The 21,007-nt window shown below is 60.5% G+C and overlaps 1 protein-coding gene across 15 annotated transcripts in view; it reads left to right on the top strand.

Moving 5' to 3' along the window:
* FBRSL1 (fibrosin like 1) overlaps positions 1-21,007 on the top strand; it is a 97,756-nt gene that overhangs the window by 22,568 nt on the left and 54,181 nt on the right. For 13 of the 15 annotated variants that reach the window (XM_037994926.2, XM_008005297.3, XM_073021269.1 and 10 more), the window contains exons 3-4: positions 14,024-14,113; positions 16,500-16,535. The exons of the other annotated variants lie outside the window; for them this stretch is intronic. In XM_037994926.2, coding sequence (XP_037850854.2) covers positions 14,024-14,113; positions 16,500-16,535 — 126 coding nt within the window. The remainder of the gene's footprint in view (positions 1-14,023; positions 14,114-16,499; positions 16,536-21,007) is intronic. 15 annotated transcript variants of the gene reach the window in all.

Raw genomic sequence — 21,007 nt, forward strand, 5'->3', positions numbered from 1 at the left:
CAGGCTCCTGTGAGTACAGAGGGGGCCGAGTGAGTAGAGTCATGTCTGGGGCAGGCCCCAACGGCTTGAGGGAGTGGGGAGGGGCCATTCATGCTGGAGCTGAGCAGTGGCACTTGGCTGCCCCTTAATGGGGAAGGCCAGGCTGCCAGGGAGGGCTGAGGAGGGCTGGAAACTGCAGCGTGGGTCCCTGTGACCAGCAGCTGGGGGTGCAGAGGACACCTGTGGAGGAAACATTCAGGACCCAGAGGGGCTCCCAAGGCCTGGCCGTGATTCTGCAGCCTCCAGCTTGAACCCATTGTCTGCACTGGCCTGGGGTCAGGGTGCCACCATGGGGAGGGCAGAGATGCCAGAGCCCTACAGGGTTGGACATCTGTGTTGTGTCCTGAGGCCCGCACCCTGGTGGGGACACTGCTGCCAGGTGTTGCCCTGGGAAATGCAGATTCTGTGTGGCCAGATATTTGATGTTTCTGAAGAGCTGGAAATCCACGTTTCTCTGGATTTGGCAATGTTGAAATGTTGGTGGTCAGTTCTAATTTTTATGATTGACTTTGCTGACCAGAAGACATAGCTGCGGGCCTGCCAGGCCTCCAGCAAGTGGGATTTGGCTCCCATCACAGGCAGCAGATCGGAGCCTGAGGCCTGGGTGGGACGTGGCTTGTCCTCTTATTTCTGGAAGGGGTCGGTACTCAGTGGGAAGGTGGGCTTGGGTCCTGGCTGCTGTAGAGAGGGTGGGGGCAGCGCAGCCTGAAGGTTGAGGATGGAGGTGTCTTCTGGGGGGTGACTGGGGATATGGGGGAGGCTGTCCGCTGCCTGACTACAGAGACCCTTGTGCTGCCTCAGGAACCACTCTGGAGACTGGGGCCTGGGTGCAGTGCTTTAGTGACCATCAGCCTTCTGGTCACCTCTGTGGGGGCCTCTGCCCACCTTGCTGTTGTTGGCACAGGCAGGCTGGTCCCCTCCCATCTGCAGAAGGGATTGTGGGGAGGGTGTGAGCCTTCTGGGAGAGGCCGAGGCATGTTCCTGCAGAGCCCGTGGCAGGTGAGGGCAGTGGTGGTTTTGTTGGGGGCGGAGAAGGGGAGATCGGGGTGGGTTCCTGGAGGGTGGGTGACACTGAGGCTGTGGCAGTGGGGCCAACCCCACGAGGGGCCTGGAGCTCTGAGGGCCTCAGGTCCTCCCCAGGTCAGGCCAAGTCCATGAGCCATCGCTGAGCAGCCCCCAGGGAGGGCGGGGTGTGAGCGTGGGTGACCTCCCGGCAGCTGGCCAAGCATTCACACCTGGTGTGTGGGCCTCTGCCTGCCAACCCTCTTCTGAGGGCCCTGTCTCTCTGACTGAACCCCTCACTGCAGGTGAATAGCTACAGTCCCACCCCCAGGCCCTGCCCTGCGTGTTAGAAACGCCACCTGCTGGGCCTTCCTGTTTGCTCATTCAGGACCCTTGTCTAGGCACGAGGACGATGAGCTCCGCCTCTTCTAGCGTCAGGGCTCGGCTCCTCCGTGTGTGGGGAGACAGGCTGGGATAGCGTGCTGGGCGACTGTGGTGAGGGCAAAGACGCAGAGGGGATGGTGGGGTAGGGGGGTACCTGGATGTGTAGAGGCCGGAAGGCAGGACCACCCACAGGTGCCCAAGGGAGACCCAGGGCCGCCCAGAAGTCCAGGGAGAGTCCTGGGGCCTCGGAGGGATCTGAACAGGGCTGCGACCTGACCCGGGATCTCCCTGGCTGCCCTGGCGTCCTCCCAGGTGGCCCGTACCAGACTGAACTGGACTGGCATTGACCGGGCCGAGGCCACCAGCCATCCTCCTCTAGCCAGAAGCTGCAGTGATAGGGGACATCCCTAGCAGTTCACAAAGCTGTGGGAAGACTCAGGGAGAAGGGTTTCCATGCCAAGCCATAGGCCCAGCCACGGTGCAGGGATTTGGTAAGAAGCCTCTCTGAGGGCTGGTACATGCCCTGCAGGGCTCCCTCGGGGTACCCTGGGACCTGGCAGAGGGCAGCTTCTCATCCAGCAGGGGTGGGCAGAGCCCTGTACTCTCCTAGGGCAGCACTGTTTAATAGGAGTATTGTGTGAGCCACATATAGAATTAAGAAATAAAGTAAAATTCATTTTAATAAAATACTGCATTTCACTCCATGTACTTTAAAAGTAGTATTTCAACAACGTGATCCATAGAAAAATTATCAGATCTTAGTTACTCTTTTTTTTTTTTTGTACTGAGTCTAGGAAAGCCAGTGGGTGTCTGACATTTACAACACTTTTGAGTTTAGACTGGCGGCTTCTGTGTGCAGTGACCACAGGGCTGACAGCAGGGAGGTGTGGGGGGCCCAGAATGATGTGCCCTCTGTGAGGGCTTATCTCATGCCCGTGCTGTTCCCAGGCGCCTGCTGTCATCTCCTCATCCTCTACCTCATCAGCTGTATGGTTTGAGTGTCCTCATGCATCAGCCCAGAGTGTCCCGCCGGGACTCAGGATGCCCCCCTCACTTGGCATGGACAAACCAGATGCACCAGCTTCTGTCTTTCCCCATTTCAGTGGGTGAACCTGGAACCACCTAGATGACGGGCTAGAAGTTGACAGGCATTCTCCTCTCCTCACTCGCCTGCCCTCCCACCCAGCACACCCAGCCAGGCAGGTTCTTAGCTTCCACCTCCTGAATCTCCCTCTGAGCTGAATTTCACTGGAAAATAAGGAATACTGGCCGGGCGAGGTGGCTCAAGCCTGTAATCCGAGCACTTTGGGAGGCCGAGATGGGCGGATCACGAGGTCAGGAGATCGAGACCATCCTGGTTAATACGGTGAAACCCCGTCTCTACTAAAAATACAAAAAACTAGCCGGGCGAGGTGGCGGGCACCTGTAGTCCCAGCTACTCAGGAGGCTGAGGCAGGAGAATGGCGTAAACCCGGGAGGCGGAGCTTGCAGTGAGCCGAGATCCGGCCACTGCACTCCAGCCTGGGCGACAGAGCGAGACTCCGTCTCAAAAAAAAAAGAAAATAAGGAATACTACGTCAAAATGTATGGGATGCAGCTAAAGCAATGCTTAAAGGAGAACTAGCTTGTGCTTATAATAGAAAAGAAGAGCTGAAGCCTGTAATCCCAGCACTTTGGGAGGCCGAGACGGACAGATCACGAGTCAGGAGATCGAGACCATCCTGGCTAACACGGTGAAACCCCGTCTCTACTAAAAAATACAAAAACTAGCTGGGCGAGGTGGCGGGTGCCTGTAGTCTCAGCTACTCGGGAGGCTGAGGCAGGAGAATGGCGTAAACCGGGGGGGGTGGAGCTTGCAGTGAGCTGAGATCGGGCCACTGCATTCCAGCCTGGGCGACAGAGCGAGACTCCGTCTCAAAACAAAAAAAAGAAAGATCTAGAGTCTTAAGATTTTGCCTTAAGAAACAAAACAAAAACAAAAAAAGGAAGTAAACCTATAAAGGAAAGCTGTAGTATAGACAAGAAGGGAAATGCAGAAATTAATGAGGCAGGCCAGGCGCGGTGGCTTACGCCTGTCATCCCAGCACTTTGGGACCCCAAGGAGGGTGGATCACCTGAGGTCAGGAGTTCGAGACCAGCCTGGCCAACATGGTGAAACCCGTCTCTACTAAAAATACAAAAAATTAGCCAGGCGAGGTGGCGGGCATCTATAGTCCCAGCTGCTTGGGAGGCTGAGGCAGGAGAATGGCGTGAACCCAGGAGGCAGAGCTTGCAGTGAGCTGAGATGGCACCACTGCACTCCAGCCGGGGCAACAGAGTGAGAATCCATCTCAAAAGAAAAAAAGAAAGAAAAATTAATAAGGTGGGAAACACGATAGAGGAAATAAAGCCAAAAGTTGTTCTCTGAAAACATTAACAAAGTTGAGAAGTCCCTAGCTAGATGAACCAGAAAAAGAAAACACAAATTACGAATATTGGGAACAAAAGAGGAAATACCGTTATAGGCGTTGTAGACACGAAAAAGGTAACATGGGGACAGTTTCATTCCAACAAATTAGGTGAAGTGGGAAAATTACTTGGGAAACGAAACTGATACAAGATGAAATAGATGATCCGAATAGTTTTTTTTTTTTTTTTTTTTTTTTTTTTGAAACGGAGTCTCACTCTATCACCCAGGCTGGAGTGCAATGGCACGATCTTGTGCAAGCTCCGCCTCCCGGGTTCAAGCAGTTCTGCTTCAGCCTCCTGAGTAGCTGGGATCACAGGCGTGCGCCACCACACCCAGCTGGTTTTTATATTTTTAGTAGAGATGGGATTTCACCATGTTGGCCAGGCTGGTCTTGAACTCCTGACCTCAGGTGATCCACTCGCCTCAGCCTCCCAAAGTGCTGGGAACAGGTGTGAACTACCATGCCCGGCTTAGGTAATCTGAAGAGTCTTACATCTGTTAGATGGAGTTTCTGGATGTCCACATTTACTGTCTTCAGTGCCACCTCCCCCAGCCCGCTCAGCACCCTATCACCAGCCTAACACATGAAGTCTTTTCTGGTTGTCCCAGGCACGTTTCCACCGGTTAACACGCATCAGCTTGTTTAACTGCAGCCCTGTAACTATTCCCATTTGCCGGATGAGGATGCCGAAGGAAAAAAGCCGCCTGTAAATAACTTGCCCAAGGTCCACGCAGTGAGCAGCTGGACCGGGATTCAAGCCCAGCGGCTTGGCTTTGTTGTGGAATCTGTACCCGTGGCCATTCCCTGGAGGGCAGCTTTCTGGGCCTCAGTTTTCTTCTCTGTAAAATGGGGATGTTACTAAATAGTCCATTTGTTTTCGGGTGGTTGAGATGATAAAATGAGCTAACATGCAAGATGTGTGCTGTCTAACATAGCTGCGATTATGATATTGGTTCTTGCTTTTATTACTATGAATTCTCAGAGTAATTTCTCCCGCCTCCTGGGCCCGGCCTGGCTGGTTTGAGGCCCAGACGCCAGAGGCTCATCTTTGTCCTGGTTGCCGGGCGAGGGTCCTCCCGTGCAGGGCCTGTGGAGAGAGGCCCTCGGTTAATCAGTGCCTTAGACTCTGGGCCTGGACCTGCCACCTGCAGGGAGCAGCAGGCTGGGTCACAGGGTCCTAGAGCCTCCTCCCACCCGACAGGGCCCTCTGCAGACCAAGAGTCAGCCCAGGAGAAGGGGCCGCCTGGGAGGCTGGGGGCCTCGCCAGCCAGGGTGCTGTCAGGTGGGAGTGGAAGAGGAAGGCTGAGCACCTGGGCCTGGCAGGCACTGCTCCCCACAGCCTGGGGAGAGCCGGTCCGGGGTGGGTGTGGCCACCTCTGCTTTCCCAGCCTCACTCTGTTCGGGAAGGCGCTTCCGTTCCGCATCCACTTTGTACTTTTGGTTATTCAGCCCCTGTTCTGGGCCCGGGGCTGCAGCAACAGACAAGACAAGTGACCGTGCGCCCCTCGGGAAGTTGAATGATAACTGGGACGATGGCAGAGCAAGTGGAGACTGTTCTGAGTGTCTGGGAAGGAGAGCAGGCACCGTTCGACCAGGCGGTCAGGGAAGAGCGCTCTGGGTCTGAGTGTGAGCACAGCCGTGCCTGGGAAGGAGAGCAGGACCGTTAGACCAGGCAGTCAGGGAAGAGCGCTCTGGGTCTGAGTGAGAGCACAGCCGTGCCTGGGAAGGAGAGAAGGCACCGTTCAACCAGGCGGTCAGGGAAGAGCGCTCTGGGTAGATAGCACAGCCGCCCAGGCCTCTGGTGGTGTGTGCCTGAGGAGCCGAGCGGGCATGGGGTGGGCAGATAGGGCTAAGGAGGGGCCTGGTCTCATGCAGAGGGAAACCACTGAGGGTTTTAAGCCAGGGAACAACGTGAGCTCGTGTGTTTTTACAAACTCATGACGGAGACAGCACGGTTGTGGAGGCGTCGGTGCCAGTGGGCGGGCTGCTGCAGCTGTTCAGGAGGGTGGCTGTGGCTCGAATTAGGTCATTCATCTGTCGGACAGATGGGGCGCAGTTGAGCAAGACCAGGTGATGCAGGCCAGGTGGCCCCGGCAGAAGCAGTGCAGCCCGGGAGTCCAGAGGGGCCAACTCCAGACCTGGCGACACACACCTGCTGGAGTCCACTCTGACGCGGAGCATAGCTGCTGCTCCCACCCCTCCTCCAGCACACAGGACTGCACGGGCAGGGCCTTGCAGACACTCACATGCACTCACCCAGACACACTAGTGTCCCCAAGAGCCTGCTGGCAATGCATCTCCTAGGCCTTAACTCAGCCAGCATCCCTCATATCATCTGTAGTGTATCTCATCCATTCATCTACCTGTCTCTCCATCCATCCACCCATATGTCCATCATCCATCCATCATCCATCCACCATGCATGCATGCATCCATCCATCCATCCACCCATGTATGCATGCATGCAGCCATCCATCCATCCACTCATGCATCCATCCATCTACCCATCTGTCCATCCATCCACCCATCTACCCGTCTGTCCATGCATCCACCCATGCATCCATCCATCCATCCACCCATCTGTCCATCCACCCATGCATCCATCCATCCACCCATCTGTCCATCCATCCACCCGTCTGTCCATCCATCCACCCATGTGTCCACCCATCTACCTGTCCATCCACCCACCCGTCTCTCCATCCATCCACCTGTCTATCTGTCCACCCATGCACCCATTCATCTACCCGTCTGTCCATCCGTCCACCCATATGTCCATCATCCATCTGTCCATCCATCCACCATGTATGCATCCATCCATCCATCCATCCATCCACCCACCCACCCATGTATGCATGCATGCAGCCATCCATCCATCCACTCGTGCATCCATCCATCTACCCATCTGTCCATCCATCCACCCGTCTGTCCATGCATCCACCCATGCATCGATCCATCCATCTACCCATCTGTCCATCCATCTACCCATCTCTCCATCCATCTACCCATCTGTCCATCCACCTGTGCATCCATCTATCCACCCATCTGTCCATCCATCGACCCGTCTGTGCATCCATCCACCCATGCATCCACCCATGCATCCATCCATCTACCTATCCACCTGTCTATCCATCCATCCACCCATGCATCCACCCATCTACCTGTCCATCCAACCACCCATGCATCCATCCACCCACCCACCTGTCCATCCATCCACCTGTCTGTCCATCTGTCCACCCATGCACCCATTCATCTACCCCTTTGTCCATCCATCCACCCATGCATCCATCCATCCATCCACCCATCTGAATCACAACAGAAGAAGGTGGAGCAGCATACTGGAGTGTCCCATACATGGGGGGCAGTACCTTGCTCCCCTGACACTGTGCTGACTCAGGGAACGCTTGGTCTCTCTTAAACATTGCCTGAGTCCCTCTTTACTGTATCTGCCTGTGCTAGGTAGGCAAGGATAAAAGACAGCCCCTGCCCACTGGTTGCTCATAGTCTACTGAAGAGAGACACAGAAACAAATACTTAGGGGACTATGGGAGCCTGGAGGAGCTCTTTACCCAGCCTGGTTGGCATGTGGAGTGAACAGAGTGTCAGGAACAGTTTCTGGAAGAAGCAGGGCCACAACAACACTGTGTGGTGTTAGCCTGGAGGAGGGGAAGGCATGCTTTGCTAATACCAGGGTCCTGGAGACAGACAACAGAGTTTCCCTCATTCTGGAGCTTCTGACTCCCCACTCCCAACCCTGAGAGTCGTTCTTCCCATAGGCTATGCAGTCTCATACAGCTGGGCTGCAGTGCCAGACCTCACCAGTAGGTGCTGCCCTCAGCTCAGTGTGACTCCAGCCTGAGCTTCGAGCTGTGGGTGCTAAGAAGTGGCTACTCCTGGCCGGGCACGGTGGTTTACACCTGTAATCCCAGCACTTTGGGAGGTTGAGGCAAGTGGATCACGAAGTCAGGAGTTCAAGACCAGTCTGGCCAAGATGGTGAAACCCCGTCTCTACTAAAAATATAAAACTTAGCCGGATGTGGTGGCGAGTGCCTGTAATCCCAGCTACTCTAGAGAGGCTGAGACAGAGAATTGCTTGAACCCTTGGGAGGCAGAGGTTGCAGTGAACCGAGATCTCACCACTGCACTCCAGCCTGGTGATAGAGCAAGAATCTGTCTCAAAAAAAAAAAAAAAAAAAAAAAAAGTGGCTACTCCTCCAGTCTGAGGGTTGTAGGTTGAGTATGTGTGGAAGAGAGCCCAGAGGCTGTGCAGGTAGCGTGGATGAGTGGTGAGGAAGTTGGGCCCCCCTTTCCAGTGCCCCCACCAGCAGGTACACAGCCCTCCTTACACCTCTCCAGCACACCCTCCCAGCAGCTGTGGGAAAGCTCCCTTTCCCTGGCTGCTTCTGCTGTCTGGGATGCTCCCCAGGGCTCTCCCATCTCTTTCTTTGCAGATGGCGATTTTCCTGAGGCAACCCCTGCTCAGGTTGACCCCGGAACTGGGTCACTTCCTTTCCCCATCAGGCTCACCTTGGGAGTACAAGTTCTGGAGCAGCACCAGTGACTGCCACAAAGCCCCTGCCCTCCGAGCTCTCGAGGGTGGGGACAACAGTCCACAAAACAGAGCAGGATGCAGTCGCTGGTGTCACGCGTTGTGGGTGTGGCATCAGCTCCTCCCAACCAGGGACGTGAGCCCAGCCCCCAGGAGGCAGCGGCAGGGGCCTGTGGTAGGGCCGAGGGCAGGACAGGGCGGAGCGTCTGCCTGCACGTCACCCGTGGCCCGGGCAGATTCGGGACAGAGGGGCCCCAGAGTCAGGCTCTTCCCTTGCTAAATATGAGGGGCCCATAGTCGTCATTCGTAGCTCAACAAGGCCTAGAGACACTGTGAGGGATCCGGGGCTGTCCCATTGGGAGCGAAGGCAGTGGAGAGAGGTACCACCCACCCACAGTTGTGCCAGGCACCTGCTCTCAGGATTCAGGGACAGCTTTGGGGGCTCATAAAACACAGAAAACCTGAACCAGCTGGGAGCTGGTAGGGACTGTGGGAGGTGGGGAAATGGAGCGTTGTGGACGATAGCAGCCACACCCTCTTTGCTCTGCCCTGCCCTGCCCTGAGCCGGGAGCGGGACACCCACTGCAGTCCCCTGAGGCTTCTCAACCTTGGCGGGTGGGGAACTTGGAAAGTCTGAAGTCCAGACCCATGACGTCCAGTCCCTGGGGGAGGCCCAGGAGTCCTGAAAGCTCCCTGAGGGAGCACTGTTTGCACCAGGCCAGGAGCCTTGTTCTAAGGGGCTCAGCTCCTTAGGGGGAAGCAGGGACTGCGAGGAGGAGGGAGCACAGGCTGCGGGGCTGGGGCAGGGGTGTGCTGGGTCCACACACATTTCCGCCAGGACACGGGGTGGTGGCAGTTCCACCTCTGCATATCTGTGCTCCATTTTTTCAGGGGTGTCACATTCCCGTCTTCTGCTGGAACTGTGGCCCAGCCCAGCTAGGGGGTGTGGGGGCCTGACCTCTGCCCCATCTCCCAGGGGGCCTGCCCTTGGCCTGGCAGGTCTGAGGAAGCCACAGGACCCTTCTCAGGGTTCTCCAGGGTCCACATTAGAACAGCAGCCCGGCCGGGCGCGGTGGCTCAAGCCTGTAATCCCAGCACTTTGGGAGGCCGAGGCGGGCGGATCACAAGGTCAGGAGATCGAGACCATCCTGGCTAACACAGTGAAACCCCGTCTCTACTAAAAAAAATACAAAAAACTAGCCGGGCGTGGTGGCGGGCGCCTGTAGTCCCAGCTACTCGGGAGGCTGAGGCAGGAGAATGGCGTGAACCCGGGAGGCGGAGCTTACAGTGAGCCGATATCGCGCCACTCACTCCAGCCTGGGGCACAGAGCAAGACTCCGTCTCAAAAAAAAAAAAAAAAAAAAACAGCAGCCCAGGCAGCCCCTGACTCCCACCCTCCCTCCCAGGCCTGCGGGTGCAGAGGCTGGAGGCATTGTCGCCGGCCAGTCTGAGATCATGCACCTGTAGGATAGCCCTTGTCTGAATGTGATGCCGTGGGGTGGGGTGTGAGAGTCCCCCGGGTGTGATCCGATTGGTGTGAGGCTCACCAGGGCTGCAGAGTGTAGCTGTCGGAATTGTGCACTGCACCACTCCAAGGCTGCCATTCCTGCCGTGCCGTATGTGGTGCGCACATTTGCCCTGACCATTGCACGTTCCCAGGGAGGGCACCTTCTGCTCAGTATGTACACAGGGACACGGGGGCTGGTGTGGGGCCTCTTGGGTGCTCCACTTTGGGCAGGGCCTGCGCAGGACAGTGTGTGCTCAGAGCCTTGGGGCGGGTCTGGGGAGTAGGTGGGGCGATGAATCAGTGAGCCATGTGCATGGGACACGGTGTGTACAGGGCCAGTGTGACTGCCGTGGGGGAGAGGGGCGTGGGTTCGTGTATGTGGCCGGTGCATCCCCTCAGCCTGGGGCGGTGTGTGTGCCTGCCAGTACCTGTGGGTCTGTGTGGGTCTCTGTGCGCCCCAGAGGGTTTCCTGGCTGCTTCATGATGGGACCTCTGCTGGCTCCTGTCTCTCTGGCCCCTTCCCAGCAACAGGACAGCTCAAGGGCACTAGTCCTGGACAGGACAGGCTGCACCTGAGCCCCTGACTGAGCCTGAGCCTCCCAGTGGGACCACGTTTCTGTGGCCAACCCAGAGGCAGTGATTTTTGGACGTGCAGCCTGGAGCTGGGGGACGGTGTGGAGGGAGGGGGTTGGTGAGGGGAGGGGACCCTGGGGGAGGAGCTCTCTATGCCTGGAGCCACCATGTTCCTGCGGTTACTGCCAGAACCCTCAGGGCCCCAGTGCTCTTGGGACACGGTCCTGGCCCCACCAGCAGCTGGTCTGTGGCTGCCCAGTGGAGTGCAGCTTGCAGGAGCAGGTTACTGAGGGTTCAGGAAATTTGAAGCCGGCTGTTAAACTGTTAGTGGCTTCCATCAACTGTGGTTTGGGTACTAAAGTTGCAGAAACTGACAGGCACTCCACGCTGGCCTGCAGGGAGCTGTTCCTTGCACCCTGCTCCTGCCGCACGCCCCACCTGCTGACATAACTGGACAGACTCAGCCTTCCTCCCCCTACCCCAGGAAGCACAGACTCAGTGGGGCAGCAGGGCGCACCGTGAGGAGGGCAACTTGGGGCTGCAGTGTGTGTGCCGGGCCTGCTGGACTGTTGGCGCTATCAGTGAACTGCGTCCGGGGCCCTACCCGGCCTGCGCTGCCTGTCCCCCAGCACCTGCCACCTGGCAGATGGAGCCACCTTCTGTGTGCACTAGGAACGGTTGCTCCTTTGTCACTGTGGGAGGGCAGGGGCTTGGGTCTGCTCTGCTAACTGCCAGAGCGGTACCTGACTCGTCGGGGCTCCACAGGCGTTGGTTGGATGAGTGGACAGAGAGGTGGGCAGACTTCAAGGCTGGGGTGGGCACAGGTGCAGTAGCTCCTGCCCACCCTCCAGGGCAAAGGGGGCACCCTCTGGCCCCAGACATAGACATGTCTCCAGGGACTGTGATCTTGTCTCTCCAGCTCCTGCTGGGAGTGGACGTGTGGCCTCCCTGGCCCCTGGCGTGGCTGGTGGGCAGCACTGAGAAGCGGCTGGACTGAGGGCAGCCCCCTTGGCTGTTTGGGGTCCTGCCTGGGGACAGAGTGGGGTGACCAGCCGTGCCCTGTGTCCAGGACACAGGTTCCCAGTTCTACAGGGTTTTTCGAGACTTGGGACTTTCAGAGCTAAAACCGGCCACCCGAGGAAGGGGAAGAGACCCCACCCCACGACCTGCCTGGCCACCTCTCAGGGCCTCCAGGTGTGGGAGGAGCACACGCAGGGCAGCCCGCTGAGCCCCTCTGCGGGCGTGGGGGGGAAGCGTTCCGTCTGTGCCCAGCCCTGACCGGAGGTGGCTTTTGTGTAGGTGTGAAGTGTGGAGAGGTGTCCTACTCCTCACGGCTCCACTGTGTGGGTGTATCTTAGCCCCGCCTCCCCTCCCACCGGCTGGGTGTCCTTGGGCAGTGAGCAGCCTGCACCACTGTACTCAGCAGCCCTGTGGCAGCCTTTCCTGTCGCCGCCAGGTCCTGCCTCGAACCGCTCTCCCTAGCAGTGAGTGCAGGCCTCATGGGGCCGTTGCCAATGGCCAGACTCCCCAGCGGGCTGGTGACACATGGTTCCATGGAGGGGGCCTGGAGACGCCTTCCTGACAGGCTCTGGGGACGGTGATGCTGCATTTCCAGGACCCCACTTTGAGAACCACTAGGAGTGGGACCCTTGGCTCCCTGTGGAGGTGAACGGAACTCTTGACGGCCCCAGCAGGGCAGCACGTGTGGGACGCGGCGGGCAGGGCTGCCTAACTGAGACCATGATGCCAGCTCCAGGGGTGAGAAAGGAGGGGTCGTGAGAGTCCAGCTGGTGACAACAGTGACACCTGGTGGCCTGGATCCGCTGCACTGGCCATGCCACCACCTAAACCTCATTGTACCGAGGGGCCCTGCCAGGATTCCGGAATGTTACAGTTACAGATGCTGAAACTGAGGCTGGGGGAGGCCAGTCCCTTGCCCAAGGCCACAGTGCCGGGAAGAGCCGGGCAGCCTGGACAGGGTCTGTGAGGGCTACTGCGTAGCTAAGCAGGTCACTAGCCCACCACCCTGCCCCCAGCGCCTGCCCAGTAGGCTCAGACTGCTCGGGGGCTGCGTCCCCACCCAGCCGGGGCCTCCTCCAGTGCGGGCTCCTGCTACTGTGCGGCCTGATGGACCTCATGGGCCCGGGTGACATCCCTTAATTGGTGCTGGCACTGTCTGCCTTGTGTGCGCCATCAGCCACACGGGGAAGGGGTGTGGGACCCCGGAGGCCTGTTGCTGCAGGAGGTGCACGGAGCGGGCTCTGGCTGCGCCCGGGGTCGGCGGGGAGCCAGGCTCATGGCTGTAGCGAGCCACACCAGGGGCCCCGCACCAGCCGGTCCTGGGGCAGGTTTCCCCGGGCTGGGGCACGCTCCTGCCTAGGATGACTCAATGTAAAGGGCTTCACTGGGGGCCCTGGGATGCGAGGCCTGGGGGCCCGGACGTGCTGGGGCATGTCGCCACAAGGTGCAGAATTGTTCTAGATCCGAGGTGGCCAGAGAGAGAGACTGCTGGGCCTCCACGGGAGGCTGGGAGCTGGCTGCGCGGGGCGTCCCTGCTGGGTGCCGGCCAGCAGGAGCTCTGGCCTCTCACTTCCCTCAGCGTTGTGCGGGTTTGAAATTATTTCCAAGCAGGAAAATTAAATACATGCAGGGCTCTGGGTTTGGTCCCTGTGTGGCCACTTAACCTGTCTGCACGTCTGTTTGCTCATCCGCGAAACGTAAAGGAAAATAGTTTCTACTCAGGGCCACTGTGTGAGCAAACGTGTGAGTGCGTGCAAAGCGCCTGGGCCAGGCCCTGGCATACAGCAGCGCCCATGCTGGCTGGTGTCAGAGGTGGTGGCGGTGGGCAGTGAGTGTGGCCGCTCCCTTCTGCAGGTGATGAAACCGAGGCATGGGGAGGCTGAGCAGTGGCCCAAGGGCACACGGCCAGGGACAGTCAGGTCTCACCACCACCTTGCTGCTTACCCCGGGATGGTGCCAACCGAAGGAGGTGGAGTGGGCACAGCCAAGAGACAGTGGGTGGTACTGAGGCTTGGCCTGGAGGTCGTAGCCCTGTACAGCCAGATGGGGTGGTGCTAACCAGCCAGCGGGCAGCTTGGCCGTTGAGGCCGAGAAGAGCCCAGGGTGTGGGAGAAGGCCCCACCCGTGGTGCGCAGCACCCCCAGGATGTCTTCAAAGTCAGTGGCTTGTGGAAGGGGCGGCTCCGAGCCCATGGCGGTTCTCATGTCACTGAGCCGGCGGGTCCTGGGTGGGTCCTCCCCATCCGGGTAGAGTGTGTTGTCAGTGTGTGAGCCGTCAGCCGGGATGGCATTCCTGGCTCTGCAGAGCTCTGTCCTGCTGCTGCTCCCGCCCCCAGACCAGGACCCGGCCCACCACAGCACGTCACATTCCAGAGCGCCCAGTGGCTGTTGGGGCCGCCGGGGCCAGGGTGCCGGGAGCAGGCACGTAGCCCTAGCTAGCGGGCCCCGATGTGGACATGGTGAGGTGGAGGTTTGCCTGAGACAGTGTCTCTCTCTGTCCCAGATGAAGGTCACCGTGTCCAAAGGGGGCGACCGGGACAGTGACGACGACAGCGTCCTCGAAGCCACCAGCTCCCGGGACCCGCTCAGCGATGTGAGTACCCACAGCTGCCTGCGCCTGGAGGCTCCCTGAGTCTGGGCCGCCTGCCCGCTGCATCCTGCACAAGGGCATCCAGGAAGCCGCTGGTTAGGGCCCAGTTTCCCATGAAGGCTTTGTCTTAGCAGTTAGCATTTTGCCTTCATTAAAGCATGATTTTTTACTCATTAGGACTTTCCCCATTAGGAGAGATTTAAATGAGGAAACGATGAGCGAGCTAGCAGGAGCCCAGAGCCCAGAGCCCAAAACGTTCAGCCTGCCTTGGACGCTGCGCCTGCACCGCTGGCCCTGGGGGTAGAGGGCAGGCGGATGGCGGCCGAGCCTCGAGATGGGCACCCCTGGGCCACCTCTGGGGACGCCTGGGCTGCCGTGGGTCCTGCCCCACTGCTGGGGACACCCACCTGCCTTGTGGGCTGGGGCGGGATACAGGTGGAGTGTGGAGGCAGCCGGGGCCGGGGTTTGTTAAACGTCAGCGGAAGGTGCTTCTTTCACCCTGATCAGGTCTGGGCTGAGCGTCCCAGGCTCCCGACGTGCCCGTGCCAGGCAGAGGCACACACTGACCTGGGTCAGGACACGCCTTTGGTGTCCCTGAGAGAGGCCCCTGGGCCCCAGGTCCCCGGAGGGCTGGGACCCCCCACACTTAGGCTCTCATGCTGGATTTGGCCAGTGACAGGGCTGGACCCTGAGAGCGTGGCTGTGGGAGCATCGGGCTGGGGCCTGGAAGAGACTGGAGGCTGTTGACACCTTTTCCCCAGCTCCTGCAGGTGTGGGGGGTGGGCGGTGGGAGGAGTTCCAATGAATGGAACCTGAGGCATCTCATTGTCACTTAAATGAAGGCCTCACTGCCCATCTCCCCATCTGGTTGCCACAAGTTAGGAAAATAGACTGGGAATTACCTGGGGTCGACGCTTCCCTGGTTCTTCCTCTGATTGCCAGCCCCTGGTGAATGAAGTCACATTCTGGGCACAACGCAGCAGCTGGTACTGAGGCTCAAACCCGGGGCAACAAAGGCCCCCCACCCCTCTGACAGCCGGGAGCTGGCGGGTGGGCCCATCGGGACCCAGGGCCTTGGGCTCTGTCCCCTGACACCCTGGGGCCCTTCAGGAGCTGACCTGGCCCTGGCAAGGGTCTGTCTGGGGAAGGGGAGGAGGTGTCCTTCCCAACTCTGCAGTGGGGATCTTGGATTGGTTTGGGAGAGTGGGGGGGCTGCTCTAAGCTGGCCCCATAGCCCCCCTTTTCCTCCTCTGCCCTGCCCCTCGGGGTGTTGGATCTTTGCATCTGCCCCCTGCTCCCCAGGCTGCTCTGGACCCTCTCCGTGAGCCCCACCCTGCCCGGCTCAGTGACCCACCCCATCCACTACAGCAACCCTGAGCCTGCTTCCCCTCTACTCCGGCTGGGGGAGGCCCTGGTGGTCCGAGTGTGTAGCTGGTGTGATCCACACCTCTGTCCTGAAGACCTCACAACACCCACTCAAGCCAGAGGGATCCAAGGGTATAGGGGGCCCCCAGCAGCCCCTGCAGACCAGAGGGATCCCCACCAAGGGTGTGGGGGGCCCCCAGCAGCCCCTGCAGACCAGAGGGATCCCCACCAAGAGTATGGGGGACCCCAGCAGCCCCTGCAGACCAGAGGGATCCCCACCAAGAGTATGGGGGACCCTGGCAGCCCCTGCAGACCAGAGGGATCCCCACCAGGAGTATGGGGGACCCCAGCAGCCCCTGCATACCAGAGTGTGCCCTGATGTCTGAGGGGCTCCCAGCTGCCATCCCCCAGCCCCGACCCCTGCACCTGTCAGGCCCCTGTGGTAAACCCTCCTTTGAGGGCTCCATCTGGCACCTTCTCCAGGAAGCCTTCCATGACTAGCCAGGGCACCCTCCCCGAAGTCCTGCAACTGTGGACCCCTCTGGTGGGTGGGCACGGAGGGAGGGCAGCAGAAGCTGGGGCCCTGGGCCGGCCTCCCCCAGGTCTTCCTGCCTCCTCTGAGGAGCGTTTCTGGTGGGGCCTTCCCTCTTGGGGACAGGGAACTAGCCAAGGGCGTCTCTGTGGGAGCCTCCTTGGGTTTGGATCCCAGAGCTGCTGCAGGGGAGCCTCAGACTGGCTGGGCCAGGAGGACAACAGCCCCTGGGGAGGACCCCACCACGACACCCCCTTGACGCCGAGCTCTGTCCTCCTCCCCGTGGCCTCAGCCCTCGTGCCCCCTGCCTGTGAGGACATCTCGCTGGCGGTCTTGGGCCTGGGCATCTGGACCTGTCCCCACCCGGGAGAGGTGCTCAGCCGGGTTATGGGCTGCAGGGCCGCTGGGCTGCGGGGCAGGTGGCCGGGTGCGTCCCTAGGAGTTTGGGTCAGAGCCACAGCCTCACTGACTGTCCCCTCTTCCTTCCTGCAGAGCTCTGCGCAGGCGGTCTCAGGGAGAGGCTACTCTGTAAGTCCCCCAGCACCCCCCCAACCATCTTTGTCCCCTTGGGGCCTTAGGACCGGGCCCCCACCTCACCTGTCCGAGGCCCCACAACCTAGCTCACCCGTCTTGTGCCCGCTTTCCCTCTGAAGCCCCAGACTGGTTCTGGCCTCAAGCACCATGGGGCTGGTGGGGAGTGGACAAGCTCCGGAGTGAAGATTCGGGGGAGTGTCCTGCTCACGGTTTGCCAGAGGCCCCCAGGCTGACGTGCTGCCCCAGGGGGATGGGCTGGCCCTGTGGCTGTGGCCCTGCCAGGAGCCTTGGAGTGGTCAGCCTGCACAGACCCCAGCTGCGCCTAAGGCTGCCGGGATCCGCGGGACCATAGCCGGGCTGCTTCCTGGGGTCCTATTGGGGGCCTGGGACATTTGGTGTGGGAGGTGCCCGTGGTGTGAGCAGCCGCCCCCAATGCCCCAACCGGTACCTGCTTCAGCCCGGACAGAGAGGACTGGGCCCAGGTTGGGCACTGCAGGGCAACACCCAGGCAGCCAGCACCCCGTGGCGGGCAGGGGGTAGGAGACCCGTGTGCAGCCTTCATGATGGGTGTGTGCCTGGCGGGGAGCAGGTGTGTGCCCGGGGGAGAGCGGGTGTCTGCCCGGGGGAGAGCGGGCGTCTGCCCGGGGGAGAGTGAGTGTCTGCCCAGGGGGAGTGGGTGTGTTTCGGTGTGCCGTGCCTCCCCATGGGTGCACATGGCACGGCGGAGGTCTCCTTGCACATGTGCCTGGACTTACTGTGGGAATGGCCTGGGAGGCCAGACGCCAACCCTTGCCCCCCAGACCTGGAGGCCCAGCCCCATCTCCCCGACCCCCATCACTGCTGTCCCCTGCCCTCCTCATGACTGTGTTTCATTTTCCCTTAAGTATCAGGAGGAACATTAATGACATCGTAAAACCCAGAGCTCCATAAAAGCCATTTCTACAGATTGACGGCCTGCTCGGCTCGTGGGAGGGTGGGGGCCTGGACTCCGCCCGCCCCGTCCCTGCAGCCCCCGCAATTTCCAGGCCGGAGAGGCTCCCTCACTAAACCACAGCAGCTTTTTATAGGGTGTGTAATTAACCATCAGTGACCCAGTGTGGCCAGGCCAGAGGGGATGCGGACTGGTGGGGACACCCCCCCGTCTCTGTCCCACAGCTTCTGCTGGTGGCAGAGCAGGAGGCAGTGAGGGGCGGCATGGGCGGCACGGCCACAGGCCAGGAGTGGACCCCATGCTCCCTGGACCCAGGATCATGGGCAGGAATTGGCCACTTGACTGGGTCACGGCAGGGGCTCAGCTGGGCCCTTCGCACCCCCACCCCAGCTCCCCTGAGGCTGCCCTTTCACCTGAGGGTCTGTGTAAAGCCCTGGGCTCAGCTCTGCCACCCTGGGCTTGACTCTGCCACCCTGGGCTCGGCTCTGCCACCCTGGGCTCAGCTCTGCCACCCCGGGTTCTGCCTTTGGCCTCTCACCTGGTTTGGCCCAGAGTCCGTGAGCCATTGACCTGGGGCGGCCGGAGCTCACTTCTGGGCAATGGTTCCTGGAGCGTCCACCTGCCCAAGGGGCCTCTTCCTGGGGCTTTCCTTCCTCCTGTGCTGCGTGGGGCCTCGGCGAGCCTTGGGCACTCTTGCTGTTGTCGTCTGTGCGCAGGGGGCAGCCCCTCAGAGGTGGCTGTGGTTGTCCTGACAGCCATCGTCATGAGTGCGATGATGCTCCCCTACCCTTCTCTGGGCGGTGTACTGGGCAGGCGCTCAGCCATATCCTGACAGGCCGGCTCCTGGTGTGCATGTTCGGGGTCAGCGTGTGGAAATGGGCTAAAGCCACCTGGGCCTGGCTGCTGGGAGGCACCTGGGCTAAGTGGGGTGCCCTGATGCAGACTCCATGGGCAGGAGGAGGGCTGCGGCCCCTGCGTAGGTGCTAGACTGTGAGTGTCGGTGACATCTCCGAGTGCCGGGCAGGGCTCCTGCCGGCTTACTGTGGGTCGGGGGAGGGCCAGGTCTTAAGCTCTGGAAGGTGGGCTCTGCCCCCTGTTACTGGTGAGGTGTGCACATGGTCACCTCCTGTGGCCACCCCAGCTGGTCTGAGGCCCCCAGGGCACCTGGACCTCTCTGCCCTGAGCCACTGGGTGCCCTTCTGCTTCTTAGTCTCCATTCGTTATTCAGGTCTTCTCTCCAGAGCACTCCCTGTGTTTCCTGAGAAAGCCCGTCATTAACTTGCCAGCTGCTTGCAGCTTAACCCCCACGGCTGAGGCACAGAAGTGACAGATGGTGGGGTGGGGGGAGGGGGAAGGCATGGGAGGAACCGGCCTGCTGCCCAGGGGATGGGGTTCCCCTCCAAGCCGCAGGAGCCCAGGAGAACCCTGAGGGCTGCAGACGGTCCTGTGTGTGTGCCCTGGGCCCCGGTGCACACAGACCTGTGTTTCAGACCCTGGTGCGTACAGATGGGCCCCGCCATGTGCATGTGTGCACCCGGGGCCCTGGTCCAGTGTAGCCCTCAGTCGCCCACGCTGTCAGCCCTGGGGGCCCCTTGTGTCCAGTGTGGGGGGGGGTACAGGTGAGAGCCCAGGCTCCAGGCAGACAGCAGGGAGGTGCCCGGCCTCCTCAGAAGTGCTCTTCCCCGGCACCGAGGACTGGAGGCAGGTGGAGGCCAGACCACCTCAGGGGCAGAGGACCCAGAACCGGCCCCACAGCCCACAGGGCAGAGGACCCAGAGCCGGCCCCGTGGGACACGTGCCCAGGAACAGGACAGGCAGGACCCAGGAGCAGGCGGGGCCTGGGTGACGGTCTGGATTGTGCTGGAGCCTGGGACCCACTAGTGGGGGTTCGGTACTTCCCTGAGGCCCTCAGACTCCTGGGTGCTCCCTAGGCTGGGGCTGCCGTGTGTGTGTGTGTGTGTGTGTGTGTGTGTGTGTATGTGTGCATGTGCCCGTGTGCACCTCGTGTCCGCGGCACCCCCGTGTGGTGGGCTGTGTGGGGCTGTGTGTTGCCTTGTCGAGCAGTGTCACGGGTTCCTCGCTGGGCCTCTGCGTGTGTGTGCGCGCGTGCACCCGCGCGTGTGACCGGTGTGTGTGTTGTGCACGTGGTGTTGCGTGTTGCGAACTTGGCATTGTGTGTTGTGAATTTGGCATTGCATGTTGTGCACGTGGTGTGTGTTGTGAACTACTTGGCGTTGTGTTGCTCACGTGGCACGGTGTGTTGTGCATGTGGCGTTGCGTGTTGCTCACGTGTGCACCCCTTGCTGCCTGCTTATGTATGACTGGCTGCCTATCTGTGACTGAGGAGCCACAGCCAGGCCGGCAGCCTCCCGTGTTGCTGAGCGGCACGGGCATTCTTCACCTGGTGCGGTTTTAGGAACCGTCCTGAAAGTGGTGTAATTTTGTCCACATCGGTGATCAGCAAAGCCCCAGCTATTGCTCATCCTCAGCAGCTGCTGCCCCGAGTGTGTGGTTTGGCCTCCTCGGCCACCATCAGCACTGTAAGGTCGAGCCGCTTCCACCTGAGGATGTGGTGACTGACGGCAGCGTGGCAGGGGCTGTCGGATTCGTTAGACAGAATGAGGATCCACAAGAGCCTGCTGGGGTTGGAGCCATTCCTGCCGGCACAGGAGCCTGGCTTGCCCTCCCACACCCGTGCACAGAATGTTCTGGAAGGGCCCGTGGCCAGCAGGGGGCGTGCAGGGGCCAGGGTGAGGGGCCAGATGAGCTGCAGGGTATCGGTGGCAGCCCATGGTGAGGCCCAGGCCTCAGGGACCCATCTCACCCTGCACATGGCATTTAGTTACCAGATCGTCGCATTCTCCAGACAGGGTGGCAGGCCCAGAGAGGCCAATGGGGCCACCCATGGGCACCTACCTCAGTGACTGGGAACTGAGACCCTCAGACCTCCCTCACCACTCAGCTCCGCCCGTCCAGGATTGTCCTCCATGCGGCTGCCCGGCCCCTTGTGCCTGCCAAGAAGAGCCACCTGCGTGGCTATGCCCACATGTCCTCCTCTGCCCCTAGTAGCGCCCTCCTGGCCGCAGCCCCACAGACCCTTCCTGTCCCCACTGGCGAGGCCGTCCATCAGGGTCACAGACACCTGCCCTGCACAAACTGAGGTGTGGAGAAATTGGTCCCCTTGCCTCCCCTCTAGCCCGTGTGTGCAGAGCGTGGCCATGGCCAAGGCATGCCTGTGGGGAGAAAGACGGGAAAGGCCCTGGTAAGGGAAGCCAGGGAGCTGCTGCCCCAGTTGGGGTGTTAAGCACAGCGCAGCCGGGTGGGAAGGGGAGCCAGGTTGGCGGGGACAGGGACAAGGAGGTCTGGAAGTGGGCGGGAGGAGGGGCCAGGCCGACTGAAGCAGGCGCAGGTTCGAACAGCGGGGCCGGTGGGAGGCTCTGAGGCCCCTGAGGAGGGAGCCCACCGCGTGCTTGAGGGCAGGCCTGGGACAGGGAGGCTGGAGGTGGGCGGGAGGGGCAGAGACCCAGCCAGGTGG

Source organism: Chlorocebus sabaeus, chromosome 11, assembly GCF_047675955.1.
Source record: "Chlorocebus sabaeus isolate Y175 chromosome 11, mChlSab1.0.hap1, whole genome shotgun sequence".
Classification (NCBI taxonomy): Eukaryota; Metazoa; Chordata; class Mammalia; order Primates; family Cercopithecidae; genus Chlorocebus; species Chlorocebus sabaeus.